Source organism: Phyllostomus discolor, chromosome 6 (assembly GCF_004126475.2).
Source record: "Phyllostomus discolor isolate MPI-MPIP mPhyDis1 chromosome 6, mPhyDis1.pri.v3, whole genome shotgun sequence".
In the NCBI taxonomy this organism is placed as follows: Eukaryota; Metazoa; Chordata; class Mammalia; order Chiroptera; family Phyllostomidae; genus Phyllostomus; species Phyllostomus discolor.
The window spans coordinates 100,843,850-100,868,840 of NC_040908.2; the positions used below are offsets into that span (position 1 = coordinate 100,843,850).

General features: G+C 36.9%; 1 protein-coding gene across 1 annotated transcript in view; it reads left to right on the plus strand.

The window, feature by feature from the left end:
* The window catches only part of ARHGAP42 (Rho GTPase activating protein 42), a 244,395-nt gene that overhangs the window by 119,619 nt on the left and 99,785 nt on the right, over window positions 1-24,991 (plus strand). Inside the window, exon 4 of the mRNA XM_028516368.2 lies at window positions 22,301-22,372. Coding sequence (XP_028372169.1) covers window positions 22,301-22,372 — 72 coding nt within the window. The remainder of the gene's footprint in view (window positions 1-22,300; window positions 22,373-24,991) is intronic.

Genomic DNA, 24,991 nt, shown 5'->3' on the forward strand with positions numbered 1-24,991 from the left:
TGACATATAACATTATACTAGAGGTATAAAGCATGATTTGATATTTGCATATATTGTGAAATGGTCACCACAGTCAGTCTAGTTAACATCCATTACTGCACATAATCACAATTTTTTTCTTCTAATGAGAACTGTTAAGATGTCCTTTAGCAACTTTCAAATATACAGTGTGATATTACTAGCTGTAGTTGCCATGCTGTACATTACAGGACTAACTTATTTTTTAATTGGAAGTTATGAAATCATTTTTGATTCCCTTATTCATTTCTCTAACCTCCACCAGGAATCACCAATCTGTTCTCTGCCTCAGTTTTTATTTTTTAAGGTTTCACAGACAAGCGCTTTTATACTGTATTTGTTCTTTCTGTCTGAATTACTTCACTTAACATAATGCCCTCAAGGTCCATCCATGTTGTAAATTTCAGGATTTTCTTCTTTTTTTGTAGATAGAATCACATTATCTTTATTGATTCATCCATCAGTGGACACTTCAGTTGTTTACGTATCTTAGCGACTGTAAATAATGCTGCAGTGAACGTGAGGGTGTAGATATTTCTTCAAGTTAGTCTTTTCTTTTCCTTGGATAAATTCACAGAAGTGGGATTCCTGGGTCTTATAGTAGTTCTATTTAAAAACTTTTTGAGAAACCTTCATTCTGTTTTCCATAGTGGCTGCACCAATTTTCATTCCCACCAAATGTGTACACAGCATCCCCATATCTCCACATTCTCTCCAATGCTTGTTATTTCTTGTCTTTTTTGATAATAGCCATTTTGAACAGGTGTGAGGTGAGAGTTCATGGTGGTTATGATTTCCATTCCATGATGACTGTGGATTTCAAGCACCTTTGAGTGCACCCCTTGGCCACCCTTTTGTTTCCTTTGGAACAGTGGAAATTCAGATCCTGGGCCAGTTTTTAAATAGGATTGTTTTTCTGCTGTTACATTATATAAGTTCCTTATATATTTTGATTACTAACTCCTTGTCAGATACATGATTTACAAATATTTTGTAGGTCTCCCATTTTGTAGGTTGTCTTTTCATTTTGTTAATGGTTTCTTTTGCTGTGCAGAAGCTTTTTTTTTTAAGTTTGATGTAGTTCCACTTGTTTATTTTTTGTTTTTTGTATCAAATTCAAAAAATTATTACTAAGGCTGATGTCAAGGAGCTTACCCTGAATGTTTTTTTTTCCTAGGAGTTTCACTTCTTATGTTCAAGTCTTTTAATCCACTTTGACTGATGTTTGTGTAGGGTGTAAATGGTCCAGTTTCATTCTTTTGCACGTGGCTGTGGCTGCCACCTTCTGATGGGAGGAGTGGTAATGAATTTGAAGATATGTTTTAAAATGAGGTAGTTATATTTAAAAAATTACATTAACTGTCATTGGGAATTTGTAAACAGTTTCTTGCATATGGTGTTGTTTTAAGGGCTCAGAATAACATCTTAGGCTTGGAAAAATAAAATCAAACATTCAATTTCTAATAATTGACCAGACCAGTGCTTTCTATATCATCGGCACTGTCTTAGCACTTTACAATTTAATCGCATGTAAACCTCTCAAGTCATCATTTACAGCTATGTGAGAGAAGTTTCTATTAAGGATATTAGTATCCCCATTCTACAGCTGAGAAAATTTAGACTTAGAGTGGTTAAATTGCAGTCTTAGGTAGATAGGAGAGGAGCTGGGTTTTGACCCAGCTCTGTCCATTCCAGAATAAGCTCTCCCAGACGGTGTGTTGTGTTCTCTAGAGTCAGAGTATTTCTTTTGTGGGTCGTCTGAGGTTATTAGAAGTGTTTTCTTCATATGGATCAAAACTTATTCTACCTATGCTCTTTTGATCCATACAGTGTAAATTGGGATATAGAAGTCAAGTCCAGCATAAGATCGCAGTGTCTGGGCTAGGGTATGGCTTCAGAGGGAAACAGCTACAGGAATCAAACCTGGGAGAACATCAGTTCTCATTAGATACCAGTTAACCCTACAGACCTGAACAGCAATTTGGAAAGACATAGCAGGACTTAATACTGAAGGCTAAGGTAATGTTTGGGGACCAGAACTTCAAGATCATAGCATGGAGAGACATCCATAAGTGCTAGAGACACCATTAGTAGTAGAAGGAAGTGGACAGGGATTCAGACAAACTGGTGCCAAAGAAACTAAAATAGAAGATGATAAATTTCTACAACCAAGATGTGAACAAAATGCTGGAGGAGAAGGACAAAAGGAAGGAGGCTTGACTGGGTGGGGGACCACACCTCTGCTTGGACAGGGAGCTTCTCAGTACTTTCTTTGTGTGCTGGATCCAGTGTACTGAAGTGATTATTTTAGACTCGTGGGTAGGCTTTCCTGTGTAGAGACTTTAGTTTGTAACTTTCAAAAGATTTGTAAATTTACTTAGGGATGGCTGCATTTACCCAGTTTCACAAACAAAATGCTTTTTCTGAGTGAAATACTATTTTACAGTAGATTACCTTTTTCATGAAAAGTCTGCAGTGATTCAACTGATATAGAGTTTCAAAAGAGTTGCAATGAATTTCCACCATTTTATATTCTGTGTGTACTCTTCCTTTATTCATAGTTATACTTGGACACTGTAATCTAATTCAGTCCTAAAGATTCCTTTTACCACACCTTGCTAAGGCTATGGTGATCTTCACTTTGTGCCTCATATGCTTACATGAATTACTGCTTTGCATAGTTACTTTCTTTAAGATCACTTTTTCTTTGTGGCTAGGTTTATTTCATAAAGATTTGAACAGATGAACGTAAGGTTCTCAGATACCGTGAAGATGCTGGTCGAGAATCTCCTGGCAGCAGAACCTACCACAGGCATATGAGTGGTGCACATGATATTGAATACATCAAGAGAGAATATCCCAGAAGGGATGTGGTTTAGATACTCTTTATCTTACCGATTTGCTTATATTCATACATTCCTTTTTATCCCAATTAAATATTTAATTTTCATTCAGTTATAAGTAATATGGAGTATATTTATACATATTCTATATTATTTATATATATTCAATTGAATTTCCAATTGATAGCAAGTGCTGATTTCCTGCTGTTGTCCTCCTCCTTGGTTTAAGCCAGCATTTGCCAAAACTAAATCTGACTTTGAATTTCACTAGCATGTTTGAATGTTTTTCATGATATATTTAATTAGGGAGTTTCAGGTTTGCCCCGCACCTACAGTTATGTAGTTAGTGTGATTGTGAATGCAGCCAGAATAGGAAATCTTATTTTGAGATTTTGGACCATTTATGAAAACCAAGCAAAATAGCAGATAAGAACATACTTAAAAAGTAACACGTCGTTAGAACTTTAAAATGACTTGTGAGAAGTCAGTCAACTCTCACTTTTTTATAGATGAAGAAGCCAAGCCTCAGAAAAGTCTAATGACTTGCTGAACATCATTCAGCCAGTTATCAGTAGAATTTAGTCTTCCAATTTCATAATCCAGAATTTTTTCCTAAAATGTTCACAGATCATCTTTTAGGTTTCAATGCTAATAAAATTTCATAGGTAATATAAAGCAGTGAATTAAACCTTGTTATTGATTCCTGAGAAAAGGTTAGAATTCTACATTATGCAGACTTTTTATAGGTCGAACACAAAACTTTCCGTCACGGACTCTCAGCCCTTTGCTAGGTAAAATGTCAATTTTTAGGTCTGAAATTCACTGTGCAATATTTACGATGTTAGAAGTCTGAGTTAAAGAAGAAATGAGGAGTTGGAAAATATCAGGTCTAAATTAATAGGAATTTACGTTTCATTTTTCACTCTGCCTTTCCCAATAATTTAAAGCTACAGATAAACTTTGCTGTAAATGCTGTTTTGTAAAAACTTTGTTTGTGTTTATGCTTCTATTGTTTGTTGTAAAGTGGTTCCAGTTCTCTTTTAAATATAAAACCTGATTGAGACTTGTAAGTTTTCTTTTAACTTCAACTAAATGAAAGACTCAAATTATACATACATTTTTAAAAACCTGCTGAATTATATAGCTTTTGGAACATAAAACACTTTGCCATTATTTTAACCTCTCCCTTGTGTATAGCTTGAATGCTACTGATTGATATTTTCTGTTTTCTGGAGGTAGGTATGTCAAGACTAAGTAATTGGTTCTAGAAATATTTTTGATTTTAGGGTTCTCATATTTTCACTATATATTATTTAAAAATTTTAACCTTTTGAACAATAATTTAATGTTTAGTATTTGATGCTATTTTTTAAAACTTCTTTGACTATATAAGTGGAATTTAGAACATTTGAAGAAGAGGAAATTTGACTAAGATTATACCAACCCCCCCAGCCCCCATATACTGCCACTTGAAAGGGCTTTTCCAGAAGGAAGGAAAGTTATTTTAAAGCAGAGTAGCTGAGGCGTTTATCTTTGGGGATTGTAATTTTTTGTGTGTGTGGTAGAATTTGTGTAAAGCTGTCTGTCTCTGGAAGAGGTGCCTAATTGCTTCTTGATAACATGGAAGAGTGTTTAACATTGTTCCCAAGTTTGTATTAAATTATTAATAAATAATCACTGATTGAGGAGAAACATGTTCATTCCAATTCAGCTAGACACAAGGCACTATATTAGTGTTGATTCTGCTAGTATATATTTGGCCAATTTTAACACCTTTGGGCTTCAATCTCCTTACTTCTAGAAGGAATAGTATTAGGTATGATTATCTCAGTGCCGCCCCTTAGCTCTAGGTTATTTTCCATCTAGTTTAATATTGGCATGTGAAAAACAGATTCAATTTGTAGATATGCCATAAAATATTCTCTTGACAAGGCAGGATGTACACACTTCTGTGTATATATTTACTTTCTAATTAGATGACACTGAATGTGATTAATGAAGGTCAGCACTAAGGTTAATACAGATGCAAAAATCCCCATTCTTTCACCGGAGAGAGCAGTTGCTTTAACCTTGTAAGCTCTTGTCTGTATAGAGTCCCAGATAAAAGCTATGACTATTTGGGTTTGTTTGATAGGAAGTTCTTGGCAGTTAACACCAAAGGGTTTTTCCGTAGTTCTTTTATTGTTGTTTCTTAGTTTGTGCAGCACTTGAGTTCAGTTTAGGGGCAGAATTTCCCTTCATCTCTCAGTGGACTTCACTCTTCTCAGCAGTGACCGTGGCTATAAAAACCTCAAGAGTTACACCACTTTCATGAATAGTAATGGCATGTAGTGCAAATATGAGTCTGTTTACAATATAATTTGCATTGCTTTGTCATTATCACATTGTATATTTCTGTGGTAGAGAATATAGAATACAATCTAAATTTTGTACCATGCTTTTCAAGGCTTTCCATGCTCTGTGTACTCTTCTTTAACTTCAGCCCATTCTCTATTGCCTTCACTGTGTTTTAGTCATGCTGGCCTCCTTTTCTTGCCATCAACATGTCAAGCATCTGTCTGTCATAGGATGCTTGCACTTGCTCTTCTCTCTGCTGGAAAATCTTCCAGATCTTTGAGTGGAGTTTGGGGGAAGTGGTGGGGAGTTCTTCATAATTCATGCCTCAGTTTCAAGGTACCTCTACACTGAGCCCTTTGCTTACCACCTAATTTAAATCAGTGTCCCCACTGCCATCATTTTTTGTCACTTTTGTTTTCTTCGTGGCTCTTGTCATTATCTGATATTATCTTGTTTATTTTTTGCTTATTTGATGAGTTATAATAGTGTCATCAGAGTAGGGCCTTTTTATTCCACAGCACATATTTGCTTGAAAACTACTAGGCTATACTTAACTTATTAGTTATAGCCCAATTGTTGAAGTATTGCAAACTAAAAAATTGGAAACTTCTAGGTTTGGTTTATAAGCAATTCATTTGTAATTAGTTTTAAGTTTTCACCTGAACAATTATGAATAGTAGATTATGTTGCTTCTGGTTGGACAATGACTTTCATTGGATATGTGCCCATTAATCCCACATTCACTATCATCCACATATGTACACTGAGAATGAACACTGTATTACCATGTTATCTTGATTTGAACCTGAACTGCAATGAAGTCATCATTAGACAAGAACTATTCACATTGTACCACACACATATAGATACAATAGGCCACTATTTTTTCACCTGCCTAATTCTCTCTCTCATTGGGCCATCCATGGCACTAATCTTCCCATCATTGGATTGTCACGCTATCTTACATGTCTCAAGGGCACATAGCTTGCAGATTGCAAGAAGCAGATCAGTATTTATAAATCACATTTACTAGTTAGGAAGCATGGAGAAAGAACTTGATGAAAGAAACCTTAAAAGTAATATTTTATTGGTGGACCAAAGACCATGGTAATAGTTGAAAATATTTTGGATTCAGGTCCCCTGGGAACATAGTCCTTGGTGAGGGGCTCTAATGGGGAGGAAGGGGGGTGGTAGTGCGTGGCCTAAATAAATGCACTGGGGAGACAAAGGCCAAACAGAGCCTGCTTAGGGATAACTGAAGAGGTGGAAGTTTCTGAAAACAAATATCTGTTTTATAATTTGACCTAGGCTTGCCTTTTTTTTTTTTTTGCCTTTTGCCTTTTGGTCCAAGTACTCTCGTTGTTACACAGTAATGTAATTTAGTACCTTAGTAATGTAGATAGTATGTCCCCTGGCTGGTAAGCTCAAAGATCCAGAGAAGCTGTTTTTTTTCATTGTTCATTCTTTCAAGAGTGTTTATAAGCCTAATTGAAGTTTTGGCAGAGGATAGCAAGGCATCTTCCAGTGATAAGGCAGCCGGCTATTGCTTATTCATTCCTAATAAATATCTCGGGATACGTTGTTTTGCCAAATAGCACTTAGCTTTCCTATTCTCCCTACCCTATTCCCACTGCTTATTCAAGATTCATTTCCAAAATGGTAACTGGAGTTGATAAAGAATCCTAATAAGTTCCAGAAGTTAATCTTATCCATTTACCTTTTAAAAAGTAGAAATTGAAAACTTAGTGACATTATTAATCTTTTGTTTGCATGGATAGTGAAGACCTATACCCTAGCATGCCCAAGTAGAAGATGGTCTATGTTCATTGCATGTTAAAATCCTCACTTTCCCCAAAAGAGGTAAGGGGAAGGGTCTTAATATTGAAATCCATACACTTTGGTTTTTCTCTTCCTCAGTGTTGTGTATGTGTGTGTATGTTTTTAAAGATTTACTTATTTATTTTTAAAGAGAGGGAAAGGAGGGAGAAAGAGAGGGAGAGAAACATCAGTTGGCACCCTGACTGGGTACACAACCTACAACCCACTCATGTACCTTGACCGGGAATCAAACTGGTAACCTTTTAGCTTTGTGGGATGATGCCCAACCAACTGAACCATACTGGTCCAGGCTCTTCCTCAGTGGTTTTAAAACACTTAACATTCAAGTAGTACATGAATGAATGGACTACTGTTTGACAATGAAACCAGTATGTAAGTAGGAAAATGACATTTAGTTTGCATAAATGCAGAGTCCAGCATTGACCATTTTATTTCAGTTTGATTTTGACATTTTTTTATTCTCTAACTTCTCTTCCCACATGTACCTGCTACCCTTACTTCTAGCCAGTGGGCTCGTGTCAAGAAATGTTCTTTGACCCATAACTATTTACCTCAATTACTGCTCTAAGCCTCAGGGGATAGAGAAATGCAAGCTGGAAGCATAGGCGTTTCCTCAGAAACACTCATTATTTGGTTGGGAAGATAGACCGGCCCAGTGTGGCCTGCAGAGTTCTGTGATCTGCTGTGAGAGTGGTCTGATCACAATCCTGTGGGGATTTGAAGAAGGATCTTTAAAACTTGCCCTGGGAATGTTAGGAAAGGTGACACTCAGGCTTAGGTTTAAAGGATAAGTAAGAGGCATTTAGATGGGGAATGGAACAAGTGAACCAGGTGAGGACAACTGTGGAAAAGGTCACAGAGTGACCTAGGGTCTATCAGTCCTGTTATATAGTCAAAGAGAAGACTCCGCTTGTGGGAGTGACAATCAGAACAGTTAGTGGGAGGTAGGGAGGGGTGCCTTCATTAAAGATCTTGGGATACTAGGCTAAGAAAAGGTTTTTTATATTGAAGTTTGTGAAGAGATGATAAAAGGTGGGAAGTGCCCTACTCTTTTTTTTTTTTTAATAGAAACCATTCTGGGAGCTCTGTGGCAAATTAACAGGTGGGTTAGGAAACTGGGTGCTGAGAGCTGTGTAAGGTGGATGTTGCCATAATCCTGGGGTGAGGTGATGGGGTTGCATGGGTAGGCAGTGAGTAGATCATGAATTAGTTTGTGAAAGATGGAGAGAGGCTATAGTCTATGGTGTGGGGCAGTTGGCTGAATTTGGCCTCATTTACTAAGAGGAGACGAATTGAGAGATTGGAGAAAACAGGGACTTGCCTCGAGAGCGTGTTTATAAAAGGCCTGTGGGAATGGGACAAACACTGGTTTATGGACTGGGAGTTTAGTGGAAACGTCTGAGCTGGAGACGATATTTGTAAGCCATCACTTCACCGGATATTTGAAGTGTGAAGCTACATTAGGTCACCCATGGGGTGTAGAGTTTTCTTTTATCTTGAAATGTAACATAAAGGTAAGTTAGTTGAGTTTGTCTTTGCTTCTTTTACTCTGCAAAATAATTCTTGAAAACCCATCAGATCAAAAGGTCACTGGGAAACGTAAAGATAACAAGCAGGATTTCCTGGCAAAGTCTTCCTGGTTGTGTAAACTGGGCATCTGAGGAGCTAACTTTTCTTCTCCACTAAATTAGTATCTTTTAATTTTTAAAGAGGGAAGCATAAACATAGAGAAGGGGTTGTTTCTCCATACATTTTCATAATTATATGGGATGACTTGGTGTCCCACAGCAAAGCATTACTGTCAGGTTGTGTGTATCACCATGAATGTGCCAGAGGCTGAATGTCTCAGGCTCTCTGCTGCTGTCAGGAGGAAAGGACTTCCCAAGCTTCATTTTCTGGGGAAGCATCTTAACGATTCTTTTAGCCGGTTCTAGGAAATGAAAGTAATTCAAGCCATACCCAAAGAGGTCAGATGTTAATGATTTATTAAATGATTGTATTTTCTGTTGGGACATACTTTTCATAGATAAGGAAAATTGTACTGCTGTGTGTGTGTGTATGTGTGTGTGTGTGTGTTGTTTGCCATGTGTTGTAACAAGAATTTCTCCAGCATTGACATCACTCGTTTCACATGATATAAGACCTCACAGAAAGGGCTGAAAGAAGTTCTTGACTTTGCTGGTTATGAAAATTTTTTGACAGCAGTACAGTGTGGAAATGGGGCCCATAGTTTATGACCAGACCTGGCTTTGGAAGAGACCAAGGACAAGAATTAGAACATATGGAACTTATTTGAGAAGTAATTCCTAGCTATGACTAAGAGCCTGTGCTCAAATGCCTGGGAAAGTTTAAAAGAAAATCTTTGCAAAATAAATCATATCTCTTGTTTGCTAAATTGTAGGACTTAGATAATTTGGGATACTCATGGACTTCTGTAATTCTGTATTAAAGCTCTGAATTTGTCTCCTTTAATTAATTTTTCCTGGTGTTATTTTTAACAACACTGTGATTCACTTTGTTAGTTTATTCAATTAAGAGATTATTTATTTCAAAAGATTATTTTCTCTTCCTTTAGCCCTCATAAGTCCTTAAAATATTCCCAGTGAGTAGTCAGGACAGATATACTCTGTATGTATTAGCTTCTGTTTTTTTTTTTTTTTAACTGTACAAGTTCCAATTACAGTGTTTCCTGTATTTGTTTATATCAAAGTATGTGACATAAACAGCTGAGTGTTGGACCAGGAAAGTTAACTAGGAAGAGCAGTACTACTATGGTTATGTTTCAGAAAGAATACCCCTGTTTTTTATTTCCCAAACTTTAATTGGGTAGAGTTATGGTATGTGGGGGAAAAGCTACTATTTTAAGTTAATAACTGTAGTAATCTCTTCCTAAATTTCTCTGTCTCCATGCTGATTTTTACTTCACCATTACAATACTATAACTAAGCATTTCATAAGCCAAGAAAAGTCATTGTTATTCAATTCAACTTAACTTTTTATTACACATAAATATGAGATCAGCACAATAGTGCAACTCTTTTGGGGATGCAATCAAAAGTACATATCGCTTTTTCACCCTGGCTGGGTATCTCAGTTGGTTAGCGTATCCTCCCAATACACCAAAATTGGGGTTTGATCTCTTGTCAGGGCATATACAGGAATCAGCCAATGAAGGCGTAAATAAGTGGAAAAACAAGTCAGTGTTTCTTTCTGTCTTTCCCCTCCTTCCTCTCTCTCCAAAATCAATTTTAAAAAGGTGCATATCATTCTTCAAAAAAATTTGTAATAGGGAAAATATCTACATTTCAAGGTTTAGAAATTAGAAAGTAAAAAATAATCTTCATCACTTCAACTCACAGCATTTTTTTTGATAGTCATATTCACATCTCATATAACTTTATTTGGGAGCAAGTCTCATTTTTGGTCTTTCATGTAATCTTTATTATTTGAGAGTGGTGGAGTATGGACTCTAAGTTAGGCTGCCTGAGTTCATGTTTGTGACCTGGGGCCAATTTCTGAACCTCTTTGGGTCTTCTTTCTTTACCAAAAAATAGGCATAATAATAGTACTTTTTTCATAGAGCTGTTGTAAGAATTGAAGGAGAATGCCCTTGGCCCATAGTAGGTGTTTCGTATAATTGCTGTTACGTTGCTACTACTCTGTGGTCCCTTTCTGCACTGACCTGGTGGGAGTGACGCATTTACTTTCCGCCTCCTTACTGTCAGCCCCGTGATTCTGTAATTTACCCTCCTACCCTAAACCCCTTTCCTGGTTTCCACCTGAAATGTAACAGAACCACATTGGTTTTTTTTTTTCTTCAAGTTTTCAGTTCATCACAGCAGTGAAATCAGCCTTAAAAAAGGAGTAGGAAGAATTTGCAAGGTGAATGAGGTCTTCTTTTTCATTTTAATGGCCATTTGTGTGATAATAGTCAGCCCTCTGTGAGGTCTGATTTGAAGTGCAATAGTATATGTATATATATTTTTCCAAAACCACTTTATAAGTAAAGAATGTTATGTGAATATTAAGAGCCATAAATTAACTCTGACTGTTGTGGCTTAGTGGATTGAGCGCCAGCCTGCAAACCAAAGGGTTACAGGTTCAATTCCCAATCAGGGCACATGCTTGGGTTGTAAGCCAGGTCCCCAGTAGGAGATGCTCAAGAAGCAACCACACATTCATGTTTCTGTCCCTCTCCCTCCCTTCCCCTCTCTAAAAATAAATAAATAAAATCTTTATTAAAAAGTTATAAATCAGTTATTGTTTTTTACACCTACATTTTTTCGTAAAGCTTAGTTTCATATTGCTGCCAATATAGGTATAGATTGCTACCTATATTATCCCACATATCTCAGAGTACATGTTATAGAAATAATTTTCTTATTTTCAAAGATACTGTTTCCTATAGGTGGGTTGCCATCCTCAGTAATGTTATGAGTAACAGTTTTTACTACAGTAACTCATTGCAGGTACCAATTATGGCTATCAGGAATAAGCTTATTCATCAATTTAGCAAGGTTATACACTGGCCAAAAAGTTTGTTCAGTATTTTCCTACGATGGCTCTAGTAATGCTTAGTTGGCTTTACCTTCATCTGAAACAATTTTGTTAGATTGTTTGTAACATCTGTCATAGTGTTGTTTAAAAAAAAACTTATCAAAATTGGTGAATTTGTGTATATTGATTTTAATATTGATGATGGAAGAAAATAAGCAGTATTTTTGTCATATTAGGGTTTTATTATTAAAGAAAGGCAAAAATGTAACTGAAATGCAAAAAAAAGATGTGTGCAGTGTATGGAGAAGGTGCTGAGACTGATTGAACATCTCAAAAGAGGTTTGCAAAGTCTCTTGGGACTATTGACATTTTGGCCAAATAATTCTTTATTGTGGGGCTGTCTTATGCATTGGAAGATGTTTCACAGCACCCCTGGCCTCTACTCACTAGAAGCCAATAGCAGGGGACAGATGACATGCGCAAAGTATCCAAATCAATACAGTTATTGGTGAGATGAAATATGTGTCTTTTATTTTGTGGATAAAACTAAATGGACTTTTTAGCCAACCCAGTATGTTGATGTATGTATGGGAAAGCACTTTGCTAGGCACTGACTATTAAAACAAATCAGTAAGACATTATTTCCATCTTTACAGGGATGGATATATATATGTATATATATAAATAAATAACATGTAGCATGAGTACTGTCACTCTTGTTAGCAAGAAATGTGTGTAGCCAACATTTTATGATCTTCCTTCAATGTCCACATTCAGCTTCAGAATCCTTGTCAACCCAGCAGCACTGCAGAAACTGCTGTTAATAAGATAGACTTGTAAGGCTAGCACTGTTTGTTATCGGTGACATGATACAAGTTTGTTCAGGTGTTGCTGCAGAAGACCAGAAATCCAAAATCCTTGCTGTGTATAAAAGTGAGTTTCTGCCCTGGTCAGTATGGCTCAGTTAAGTTGGAGTGTCATTTCCATAGACTGAAAAGTTGTGAGTTCAAATCCCAGTCAGGGCACATACCCAGGTTGCAGGTTCCATTCCCGTTTGGGGCTCGTATGAGAAGGCAACCCAGTTGATGTTTCTCTCCCACATTGATCTCTTTCTTTCTCTCTCTATTCCCCCCCCCCCCCCCCCCCCCCCCCCCCCCCCCGGCTACTCCTTCCTCTCTCTCTAAAAGCAATGAAAAAAAAAAAGTGCCCTTCGATGAGGATTTTAAAAAAGTAAAGTAAGTTCAGTATAAAAAGTAGAAATGAGTTTCATTTTTAGGGTGTTAGGAAAGACATAATAAATTGGAAATGTTATAAGTCTACATTTTTAAAGAAATGCTTTAATAACTGGATAAAAGGAATCTTGTCAAGTTAGCACTTTTACTATAGTTTGTAGTTTAATATTTGTGTCTTCCAAGTACATGTTTAGGTCTCCAAGCAGTGATATGCTGGTATTTAGTTAACTGCCTTCAGGCACTTCGGGTGTTGTGTGTAACCCTGCTTTGTAATGCTTGCTGATTCCTGTGGTGTAAATATTCCCACCTCAGCTGATTTCCACCCCAGGTCACTGAGGGCAGGTTGGGAAGAGATGCACCCCGTGGCTCCGGAGCTGCTGCGAGCCTGCTCCAGCACGCTGCCAGACCCCAGCCCGTCTTTGTAATCATTCTCAATCATTTCCTGTGTTAGGTCCCTCTCCATCCTGAACCATCCCTTCCTCCCTTCTTTCCCTCCCCTCTCTCCCTCTTTCCTTCCATCTTGTCCCCATCATTGTAAAACTACAATAAGAAATTTAAGAAATCACACATACTTTGGAATATCTTAAATCTTAAGATTTTAACAATCCACATGACATAAATATTAAGTAATTATGATTAAAATACATTAACATTCAGCTACTAAAACGTAATGGCTATAAAATGACTGAGGGACTCTAGGAATTTAATGAATTTTCATTTCTTTTATAAATTTGCTGAGACTATTACATGTTTGCTTAAATTCATAAATGAAGAATTTAAAACAGATGAGTGATTTTAATTTCTCTCCAAAGATATTCTTAGTACTGAATACTAAGAAGGGTGGAGGGATATTGGCAGGAAGAAATGCCATTAAAAGGTGGGGGAGATGAATATTAAATTACATAAATTATCAACTTGTTGAAGCTGCCTCCACCTGTCTTCACACGTTACAGCCACTTTGACTCCTCTAAGCTAGGAGTTAACATTTGGGAAAAAATCTTCTTGAGGCCATAATTGGCTAAGCCCAGGATATATAATGTTTCTGATTTTTGAGGTTTGGGAAGAGGAGGGAGAGGAGTTATATTTTTAACAGAATGAGGCCATTGATATACGTGAGACAGCTGTGTTATGGGAAAATCTTTGCCGTCCCTTACAATGTTGACAAACATTAGGGCATCATTGGAACCTAATAGCAATGCCACAGAAGTACACAAGTTCATCAGTTCTGGGCGTTCATGAGAATGTCCAAAGGTAGAGAGAGGACTGGATCAAGTAACTTCACCAGTATCTTTGAAAAATGCAGGAGTGATTGATTAACTTGTTGAAAGAACTGAGCTTGTAGCATTTATTATATCTTTGGGAGCCTGTATTTTCAAAGGTCGATTTAACCTGGCCTGCTTCCTTGTATATCTTTTGTGGTAACACAGCCACATATTCTATAAAAGTGCTTTGCTAAATATATACTTTTTGGTCAAAATCGATAGAAAAGTATTTGTTACAGGAATGTATGTGCAGGATGTTGGGGAGTAATTTCAGTAGCTTTTAAGATGTCAATTCTAATTTGACCCTTTACATATCTTGTTATTTATAGTTGAAAAACAGTTTGACCTTTTTTTTTTCTCTGAATTTTAAAGACTTCCTTATTTTAAAGTATAAATGAAAAGGGGTAATCAGAACGGCAATAAGTAGACACAAGTTTGTGAGGAGGCAGTGTGTTATGGTTATAGCTGGTGTTCATAAATGTTTTCCACAATGCTTGAATGCTTTACAAATATTCTTAGCTTAACCTCCCATTGGAGATTTCTGGTTAGGAGAAATGAAGGAAAAGTAGTTTTAAAACAACAAACAAACTAAAATAAATAACTTACCTCTCTGGTTCAAATAACACTATTCCAAGAATCTCATTTGGTGCAACCTAGAGTTATGGCATTATTAGATCAAAGTGGATTATATGAAATTTTGCAGTTTACCCCCCTCCTTTATTTCTGAGGTACATTCTGTGAAAATGGTCAATTCCTTCTTGGATGAATGCTTTTTTACTGTGTACTCATATGTGTGTAGATGGTTTCATTACAAAATAGACTGTTATTCAGGGTGGTCATAAGCAACAGGAGCAGAGGGTTGCTTGCTGTTTGACCTGGAAACCACTCTGTTCCATTAAAGAAGCTTGATGTCAACTGAGTGCTGGTGAGATCTCACCCTCTTACACTGCGTAATTCCAATGGCAAATTTGTGGTTCACTTTTAAAAATGATATTTGTATTAAAATTGACCTGCTGGAAAGAAAAGAATGGATTTATTATTTTTTAAAATCTCTTAAATTGAATTTACTGGGGTGACATTGGTTCATAAAATTATGTAGGTTTTAGGTATACAATTCTACAACACATCATCTGTATATTGTATTGTCTGTTCACCACCCCAAGTCAAATCTCCTTCCATCACCATTTATCCCCCTTTACCTTCTCCTACCTCCCTACTTCCCTCTGGCAATCACCATACTGTGGTCTGTGTCCGTGAGTCTTTCTTTTTCTTCTCAAAACAATTAATTTAGTAGGAAGCAAGTACAACTTTATAATAATAAGTTCTTACAATCATTGTACATAAACATAAAATTTAATCTTTGTAAACAGGCAACGAGAAAAAGGAACATTATCACCTTTATTATTCAGAAAGGGAAACTGAGACTTGGAGAATTTGAATAACTACCGAGATTGCACTGTTGTCAGGGTACAAACCAAGAATTAAATACAAACTAGTGCCCTCTATGGACAGTGTACTACTTATACTTATCTCCTGAAATAAAAGGGGGGATTCATATGGCACCATTCTTCAAAACCTTAAATTTCTTTTCCTGATATATTCCTATAATGAAAGTATTGTTACTGGTAAAGGTAAAGACAAAAGTAATATTAAATTGTAAGTAAGAGTTGGATCTAAATCTATGAGGTCCGTTGAGCTGGGGTTCACAATGGAACACTGGCTTCCTCAGTAGAATCACACCATCCAATACAGAAGTAAGTGACCTTTAAAGTAGAAATAAATGGATCACTTTGGTACCCATAGAACCCTACATAGCACTTTTTAATTTTTAGATAAAGACATGGCTTTTTAGAGTGATGTGCTCATATTGACTGACCTAAAATATAATGTACTTAGTCTTTGACTTCGTATTACTTATTATATGAAGGTGTTGTTCATAGGTCCATCACTCACAGCTTATATGAGTTTCTGCTTTTGAGTTCTACTTTAGAAAAACAGTTTACTGAACTGGAGAGGAACTGTCTCTTGCACAGCTCTGGAATGTTAACTTGACCAGTATCCAGAAATGAGCCTCAGGCTAGCCCTGGACCATTTGCCAGGGCTTCATCCTGAGAAGCTGTTTGGTAGGAAGGAACAGGACTGGGGTTAGGACAAGGCAGTGGAGAGATACTTGCCTATAATCCCCAAATTAGCACTCTGAATCTGATTTTCCCAGTTGCAAAAAAAAAATGGGAAAATTACCTATTCTTACCTCAGAGACTGTTTATAGGTATCTTCTGTTTTGATTAGATTCAATTCACTCATTATTACAGACCGTTTTGATCTTTTCACTTTGTGAATTGGCTACAAAGGCTTCTCAACAAGAAATTATTTTTTGCAATGAGCTATACCATCGTATAGCTCTGTAAATTGCATGCTCTTGTAGCCCTCTTAAACAGTTGCTTTAGATAGTACTGCAGAATATCATTAAGTATTCTCTTCACAACTTTACAATCTTTTAGTACTTTGAAAGTTTGAGGTACGGAGTAGTAATCTCAACATCCTGGTGCTGTTGAGTTTGTGGCCTGATAATGAGACACTGTTGAGACGGAATAGTGATGATCTGTGACTGGCATCAACACTGAATCAACATCTGGAAAGGGGCAAGAAAGCAGAGGTGTAAGGCGAGTTAGTTTCCTTTCAGATTTCTTTTAGTGCATTGCCACTGTCTTCGTTGGACAAACACATTGTGGTAAGGTTCCCAGCAGTGACCAGCAAGCACTGAAAATTCCTATAGGATAGCGCTCCAAAATCCAGGGTCTGTGTACATAGAGGGAAAAAACAAACAAACATGTTTGGAGAATCATTCATCTAACTACTTAAAAACATTTCTAACCATTACTTTTCAGAGATTTATGGACACTCCCATGTGGCTGGTTATTAGAACCACCTGAAATAACATAAGAAAAGTGACAGGAAACTGAGTTGCCTGGCTCAGTGCAACTCAGCCCCAGTGACAGTGTGTCCACCAGGTAACGCGGTGTTGTCAACCACGGCCCAATATCAGACTTGCTTCTCTGCTACAGAAAAAATAACTGCAATAGCTGGTAATTATTTTTGAACTATAAAATGGACCAATATCTGTAAAAAAATAAGTTGTTTAAACCCACAGTTAGGTAATAGTTAAAAATTATAAAGTAGTTCATAAGTGAATTTTGCCTTAATTATTGAAATAAGACCTTTTCAGGAACTTACATGATCAGTGTATAAGGAGAGTAGTACTAAAGTTGCTTTTGTATTTTTCCTAAAGCCTCTTAGTAAGGGTCATACAAAGTAACACATTCCACAAATATTATGGGATCTTGAATCTCCTGAACTGTGTGACTTGATTTTCCCCCTAGTGTTACCTTCTAGAAGGAGTTTCATCAAGCTTATTGCATAAATCTGGGAAGAATGAGTTTTCCAAAAGCCAAAATTGCATTTCTCTGGATTTAAAAAAACAAAAAAAATTGTGAAATTTAAATCGCCAGAGTTGCACCCTGATTCACATTTTTAATTACGGTTTTCCACCATTTGGTATGTTTTTCCCTTTATTATTCAGTAGCAACAATAAGCCTTTTAAACCTACCAAAATTTAAAATGCCTTCTTTACGTCACATGTGGATTACTTCAGAATTGAAGAATTCCACCCACGTGGTGGAGCAGTGCGTGGGGGCGAAAGGCGCGCGTTCCTCCAGGGATGCACAAACACGAGGTCAGACGCAGTCGCACTGGGTTGTAAATCCATGTTGTGCCCTTCCAGTGTTGGCATTTCCATTTTGATCTCTTGAATGTAGATCACACATTGTGAACAGCAGCCCACTGACTGCACACAAAAAAAGCATCATATTTCAGTTGTAAAACCACATATATGTTATAATCATTTATGAAAAAATTAGGTTCCTGGTAATCTGTTGTAAATGGGTACTCTGGGCAGGCACAGTTCTGGTAAATTAATTTGTATCTTATTTACTACCTTTGAGTAACCATGTTTTAAGTCATCTTGGGAAGTTCTAAGGCTGCTTACAATAATTCTGAACACATAGTAGACATTATGGATTTTGTGAAGCAGCAGACATTTATTAAAAGTCTGTCTCATGCCAAGTCTATGCTGGTTATTTGTAAAATACATACACGTATATAATTTTGTAGAAGCCATAAGAGATATAGGGATGAAGACCTGAATCTTAGTTGTTTTGGTACCAAGATTCAAATGGAACTGGGGATAACTCGCATGCTCACCTTCTTAATACATTCCAGATGATTGTTAGATTTTGCATGTTGTGACGTAAGATGGACTTTAAATTCAGCGTTGTGAAGAGCTTTGCATATTACTTGGTACATAGTAAACACTCAGTAAATCCTATCTAGTGTTATCTATCACTTTTGGATGTTTTCTCTTCCTTCCTCACTTTTTTGTTTATTATCTCTGGAACTTTTTTTTTATTCTTTCAGCTTTACATTAATAGAATGAGAAAAGGAGAAAGAGAAAAAATGAGCAAATCAAAGACAAGAAAAAATGAAGAAATACAGAATAGAGATAGGAAATAATACGTGCTCATAGGATTGTTGTTAATTATTGTATTTAATTTGTTATAACTCAGGTTTTGTTTTATTCTCAGGTCATATTTAGATAATAGCAACATAAGGGGTTTGTCAAAGATTTAAACTACTGGATATGAATGTTGGTGCCAGTGTCTTAGTATACCTGTCTACTCCCTTCCCTAATCCTTCCCATCCCAATTAAAAAAAAACATTTTATTCATATTGATTAGTTCTACCATTTTGAGGTGGGATGTCCACAAAGTAGTTCTTTGAATCTTCCTATGGCATCAAAGTAATAGTTCTTAAGTTAAATTCATTGTCTCTAATTCTTTCTCCACCAAACATACTCCCTACTTTTCACACTAGTTCTTGTATGTGCCCCTGACAGGGAATCGAACCCACAACCTTGGTATATTGAGATGATGCTCTAACCAGGTAAGCTACCTGTCCAAGGGCCTCTTTTACTCTAGTTCTTCATGTGATGCCAATGTTCCAGTGCCTGAGGTAGAAACATTAGTATCACTTTTAATTCATCTACCTTTGTTTTTCCAAAAAAAAAAACAAAACCCAAACTGTCTCTGCAGTCCCCTGCTGCTCACCTGTCAGCTCTGTGGGCACCTGATCTGGTTCTTCATCACTTCTAACTTGAATTCCTCTCCCAGCCTTCCATTTGACATATTATGTATTCATCTCTTCACTTTCAAAATGTCCTACATATTATTGGCTTCCTAGAACAAGTTTTTGTAATATTAAAAAAATCCTCTGTTCAGAAACCAACATTCATTCCATGTTCAGGCTTCTTTGCCTGATTATGGGTATAATTCACCCTTTCCTTACTTATCTCAATTGAGTTAACAACTAATAATGTATACTCTTTTCTTCAGTTAGAGCAATGTTTGTATTAATTAATAATAATAACATATTACTTCTTTGGAGCCTGCTATGTGGCAGAACTGTTGGACACTCTTCACATTCATTCCACTATTCCCAGTTTTAAAAAGTTAAACAAGGGCCTGCAGCGTGGCCGGTGCACTCACTGTTCACATACACTCTGAATGAGGAGGGCTTAGCGAATGCTCTCTTCGGCTGTGCTGCGCCACCCTTCCCATGTGCCGTGCTTACTTCTGCCCTTTTGCCTTTATCCATGGGGTTCTTTTTTCCTAGATTATTTTTTTCCTTTTGGCATATCCAATTCATATCCACTACCAAAAGACTACATAAACTCATTTGGTTCTCATGGATCTTTCCTGTTGTCAGAATCCTAATATATTTATAAGGAGTTTGGCATAGTTTACCATGTAACTCCTTTCAATGTAATCAGTTTTGACTTTTACTTTTTTCCAGAATTTTTACAGTGCTTTATGAGCATCAAATACTTTTTAAATGAATACATTCCTCTCTTCTCAAATAAACATTAACTTTCTGGAAGGTTTAGTCCATGTGTTCATTTTTTCCCATCCCCACAGATCTCAGCGGTGAGCTTGGCATATATGTAAATACCTAGTGCTTGGCTGTGGGAGAGGCCAAGCTGTCTCTGTCTTGTGGAACTTTCATGGGAAAATGCCACCTTATACTGTGCGCATAGATACACTTCAACCAAAATGGGCAATACAGTAGATGTAGAGATAGAAGTAAGTAAATACAGAATGAGATTTATTATCTGTTTATTTGGCAATATTAAAAGATGTCCATTTTGAGCACTTGCTGTGTGTAAAGCCCTGAGCTACCGTAAGTGTTCTACACTCATCATCTTAGTTCTTAGAGCCTAGTCCTCAGGCACGTGATACAGCTGTGCTGCTCAGCAGGGTTACGTAGCAGCCTGGGAGCAGCAGAACCCCATCTATTTTTGAATACCTGTGCTAACTGCCTATCACCTTATTCAGCCTCATTTTTGGAGTTCTCACCCTTTGAGAAATATCTCCCTGTTGAAGTTCTCAAACTTCAAATGCATTAGATCATGCTTGTTTCCAGCAAGAACATTCAGTAAATGTTAGCCTTTATTTTTGCTCTTTTTCCAAATTATGCCGAAGTGTTCATGACACTTCATTGTCGTGTCCCCTCATGCAAACTTAACTTTAAAGGCAAAAACAGCTATTTGTGTCTGTGAAATCTGGACATTTATGTGTGTGTTTATATGTATTTGGGCTTCCATGAAAGCAAAGAGGATTTAGGGAGTGAGAGTGAAGAGTGAGCTACTTTGCTACTGTTCCCAGTCACCCCTCTCTAGTCAGAGGCCTGTGCGGTGTCTCTGGAAGGATGTCCATCTGCGCTCACCAGTGGGAGTTAGGCGATGGATGTCTGAGTTGTCCACAGATGCCTCCACCGAGGTATTCAGACCCTCGATGTCTTAGGAAGAAGCTTGAGTATTGATCGACTTTCTGTGCACAGGATTTTAGGTGTCTTTTTGAGATCTGTCATCTCATTTGTCTGCAGTATGGAGAATGACAGAAGCTTGGAAGGCATGGCCACTCTAGATTTTTATTATTGTGTATGCTTTCTCAGAGCATTTAGACTCCAGAACTTAAGAAATAAAACGACTAGAAAATAACCAGTTTAGTGAAAATAGGTGAAAGTCAAACCCTTTTATTGGAATTTTAAAATTTTGGTAGAATTTCAGACTTGCAGAAAAGTTATAAGAATAATATAAGGAATTCCTGTACCCACTGTAAGCTACTTTAAAATACAGTAATATATTAAAACATTTTTTCATTAGCATTTGCCAATTATATACTAGCTCTGTTATCACAGTGGTAGAATAAATTTTGTCAACTCGGCCTGCTCTCCCTGCCCCACCACGCTTCACTGAGATGTCATTGACATGTAACAGCATGCAAACCTAAACTGCACCTGCTGATTTGATACATGTATGTATTGCAGAATGATCGCCACCATGGTGTCAGCTAACACGTCCATCCTGTCATATGATTACCATTTCTTTTTGCCGTCAGACATTTAAGATCCTGCGTTTAACTTTAGTGCTCTTTAAAGGATTTTTTAAATCAAGATTTCCTTCCAACATGATGTTACTCTTAGAAATGTTTGTCTCCTTGCGTTCAGTGCCTGCACCCTGTGCCTTGAACCCTCTCCCGGTATTTTCACAGATCAACGTTAAAAGGTTTATGTTTTAAAGTGTTAGGGAACTCCCAGCTTCGAGTTTGGGGCTAAAATATTGTTCATTGAGAAGTGATCAGATACTACTTTAGTATGGTTGGAAGTATGAGAACATTCAGGAGAATCCCAAGTGTAAGGATTCTAATGAAATAGGAAAAAAAGTGAGCCTTATTTTATTTTGCAGTTGTATAATTATGATGTTCTAGTGGCAAAGTGAAAGAGGCTTTTATGTGGTTGAATTTAGAAGTGATGCTTGAATTGACTACATTAAAACAGTGTAATTAAATGTATTTATAAATTTAATATCCAATATGCTATTTCTTAGTTATATCTTAGAATGAGAAATTTAAATATTTAAACTAAGATACTACACATGTATTTATTTTCACATTTTGTTAGGATTAAGTGAAACAATTTGCAAAAACAACTTAATTATAAAATAGAAAAAGACTATAATGTGTGAGGTATTTTTATTTCATTTATAGAAGCAAACAAGAAAAAAGCTGTTTATTTAAATAAGGTAAATAAAGGAGTCATATTTTATTAATATTTGCATGAAATTATACAGAATTTAATGTATTTTCATTTTTAATTTCAGATTCAAAACGCTAATGATGTATTAATTGCGCCACTTGAGAAATTTCGCAAAGAACAAATAGGTGCAGCAAAAGTAAGTGTTACATTTTGCTTTTCTTCAGATGTTCTCCTGGTAATTAAAGAAACACAATTTCAGATGTGTTAATATTTTTGAAATTAGAATGACCTTTTAAAATTCTGTATGTCATTTTTAACTTTTGCACTGAGCCTATTACAAGGACTGGAATCTTTTAAACATAAAGATATTATTCTTCTACCTAATAGAGAAAAAGTTAGTATGAGTGAGTTCCTTCCATCCCCACAATTGTAGGAAGTTATATACAGTTGTATAGTTTTGGTGAAATAATGAGCTTTGTTCCTAACACCTATAAAATAAAAGTTAGACACAGGGTATATTAAAAAATCAGGCAGTTATTTTCAAAGAGCGTTCATTATTTATTGTATTTTTTTCATTATTAATGAAAACATGTGTTTGAGGAAAAACCTTAGGCATGTTTGTCAAGCCTTTGCATTAATGTTTAGTTGATTATGTACCAATTAAAATTTCCCTGAGTGTAATATTTTCTGAAATTTACTTGCATCTTTTTTTTAGATCTGCTTTTTAACCTGAACACCATTATGTAAGGACATAAAACTTAGGGTTTTCAAAACAGAACTCATCATCTCCCATCCTTCCCTGATCCTTTCTCTGTTTTGGTTTTCTGTTTGGTCAGTGACATCTGCCTTCCCCATTGGAGCAGTGCTACCCATTCTACTGCAGATTTATTTTTCCTTCTTTCCTTTGTCTCCTCTGTCTGAAGTATTGAATGAAATAGCCTGCGTACTCCTATGTTAATCTGTTAACAGATTTCCCCATCTTTGTCTTTCTTCAGTGGTGAAACCTTCAATTGTTCTCTGCGAGAGACAGTTTAATCCTGATCCTGGAAGCTTTCCACACTGTGCCCATTTGCTGCATTTCAATATGCCTCTGTCCATGGCTTTGCCCAACCTCTTTTCTCTCCCTGGAACATTTCTTACCCTTCCCTTGTTGAAGTCTTGTTAGCTCTCCATGGCTTATCACCCAGCACCAGAAAGAAGCCTCCCTTACATAGGCCGTTCCTCATTCACTTTTCTTCCAGAATCTATTTTTCCCCCTCATATAATCCAGTAGTCCTTATTCCTTATTTCCTGTAGAAAGCTATCACACTGTGCCTTGAATTAGTTTTATGTACATTTCTCCACCAATTATGAACAATTATCAAGTCAGGGACTAAGCAGGAACCATGTCTGTGTTAAAGCAGCAAACATTTATCAATGTCATGGTTGACCTACTTGTGGCAGTCATGGTGTTTAAAATGAAGGGATCCAACTATAAACAAGACAGCTGGCATCCTTGCACTTGTGTCCCTTACTATCTTTTGTGAAAAACAGACACTAACATCATTGTAAATGCACTAAGGGTTGTGATGCGAAGTGCAGGGTGCTTCATGAGAGTCTAATGAATGGAACTGACCTTGTCCTCAAAACCAGGAAATGCCTTCTGGAGGAATTGTTGGTTAAGCAGATAAATGAAGGATGAGAAAGAAATAGCTAAACAGGGGCATATGAGGGTGGGGAGGGGAGAACCTTTTACACATTCCCGAAGAAGGAACAAAGTGGGTGTGAATCAAGGCCTTGAAGGAGCAAAGAGGCTGGCATTTTAAAGGAAAACAACCCAGTGCGTAGGGATATAGAGGACCATGGGGATGGAGGACATGGGCACAAACTTTATTAATGGGTCACAGTATTTTATTCCCCATTCTAAGGGCACTGGTGAGCCAAAGAGAAGTTGCAGGTAGAGACGTGATATTATATTTGCATTTTTAGGTATTATTCTAGTTGCATGTCATGAGAGGATGCAAGACTGCTCTTGTGCAAACCAGTTTGGAGTTGTTGGTTAGGGCCTTTAGATTGAAAAGGTGATGGTGGCTGTGGAGACCAAGGGGTATATTTCAGACAAAAATGGAAAGGGATAGATAGAAAACGGGTTACACATTGAGAAGTGAGGAACAGGACATTTCAGAGATGACTCCCAGGGTCTGGGATGCATAATTGGGTAGTTTTGAAGCCACTTACTGAGATAGGCAGCATGTTTGTTTGGATGGCAAGGATGGTGATTCTGGCTTTTAGACATAATGAGTTCAACGTTCCTCCAAGTGGAGGTATGTAACTAGATCTGAATTAGAAATGTACCTTGAGGAATTATTGTTCTCTGGGTGTTAACTAAAATCAAGGTGGGTAGATTAGGTCCGACTGGGAAAGAGTGGAGGAGAGGACTGAGTTATAATCTGAGAACTCTCAACGTTTGATGTTTGGGGAAAGAAAAACAGGATGGATAAAAAGACTGAGAAGGAAGGGGCAGAAGAAGGAAGAAAATACCAAGAATGTGGTATCCTGGAGCAAGGAAGAGTATTTTCAAGCATACAAATGGCTGGTGTTTATAGACATCTGTATGGTAGGGGTTCTCACTGAACTCTTAACATCTGTGTGCTGATTAAATCCTTAAAGCCACCTGTGATGTGAGTAAAAGTGTTACACCTGTGTTACAATGCGGACAGTGATGAGTGAGCGGCACCAGGTCACAGAGCTGGGAAGTCAGATGACGGAGGCAAAATCAAGCTGTTTTACTTTGCAGCCCTGATTTACAATATTTCACTTCATCAATTTTTATCAA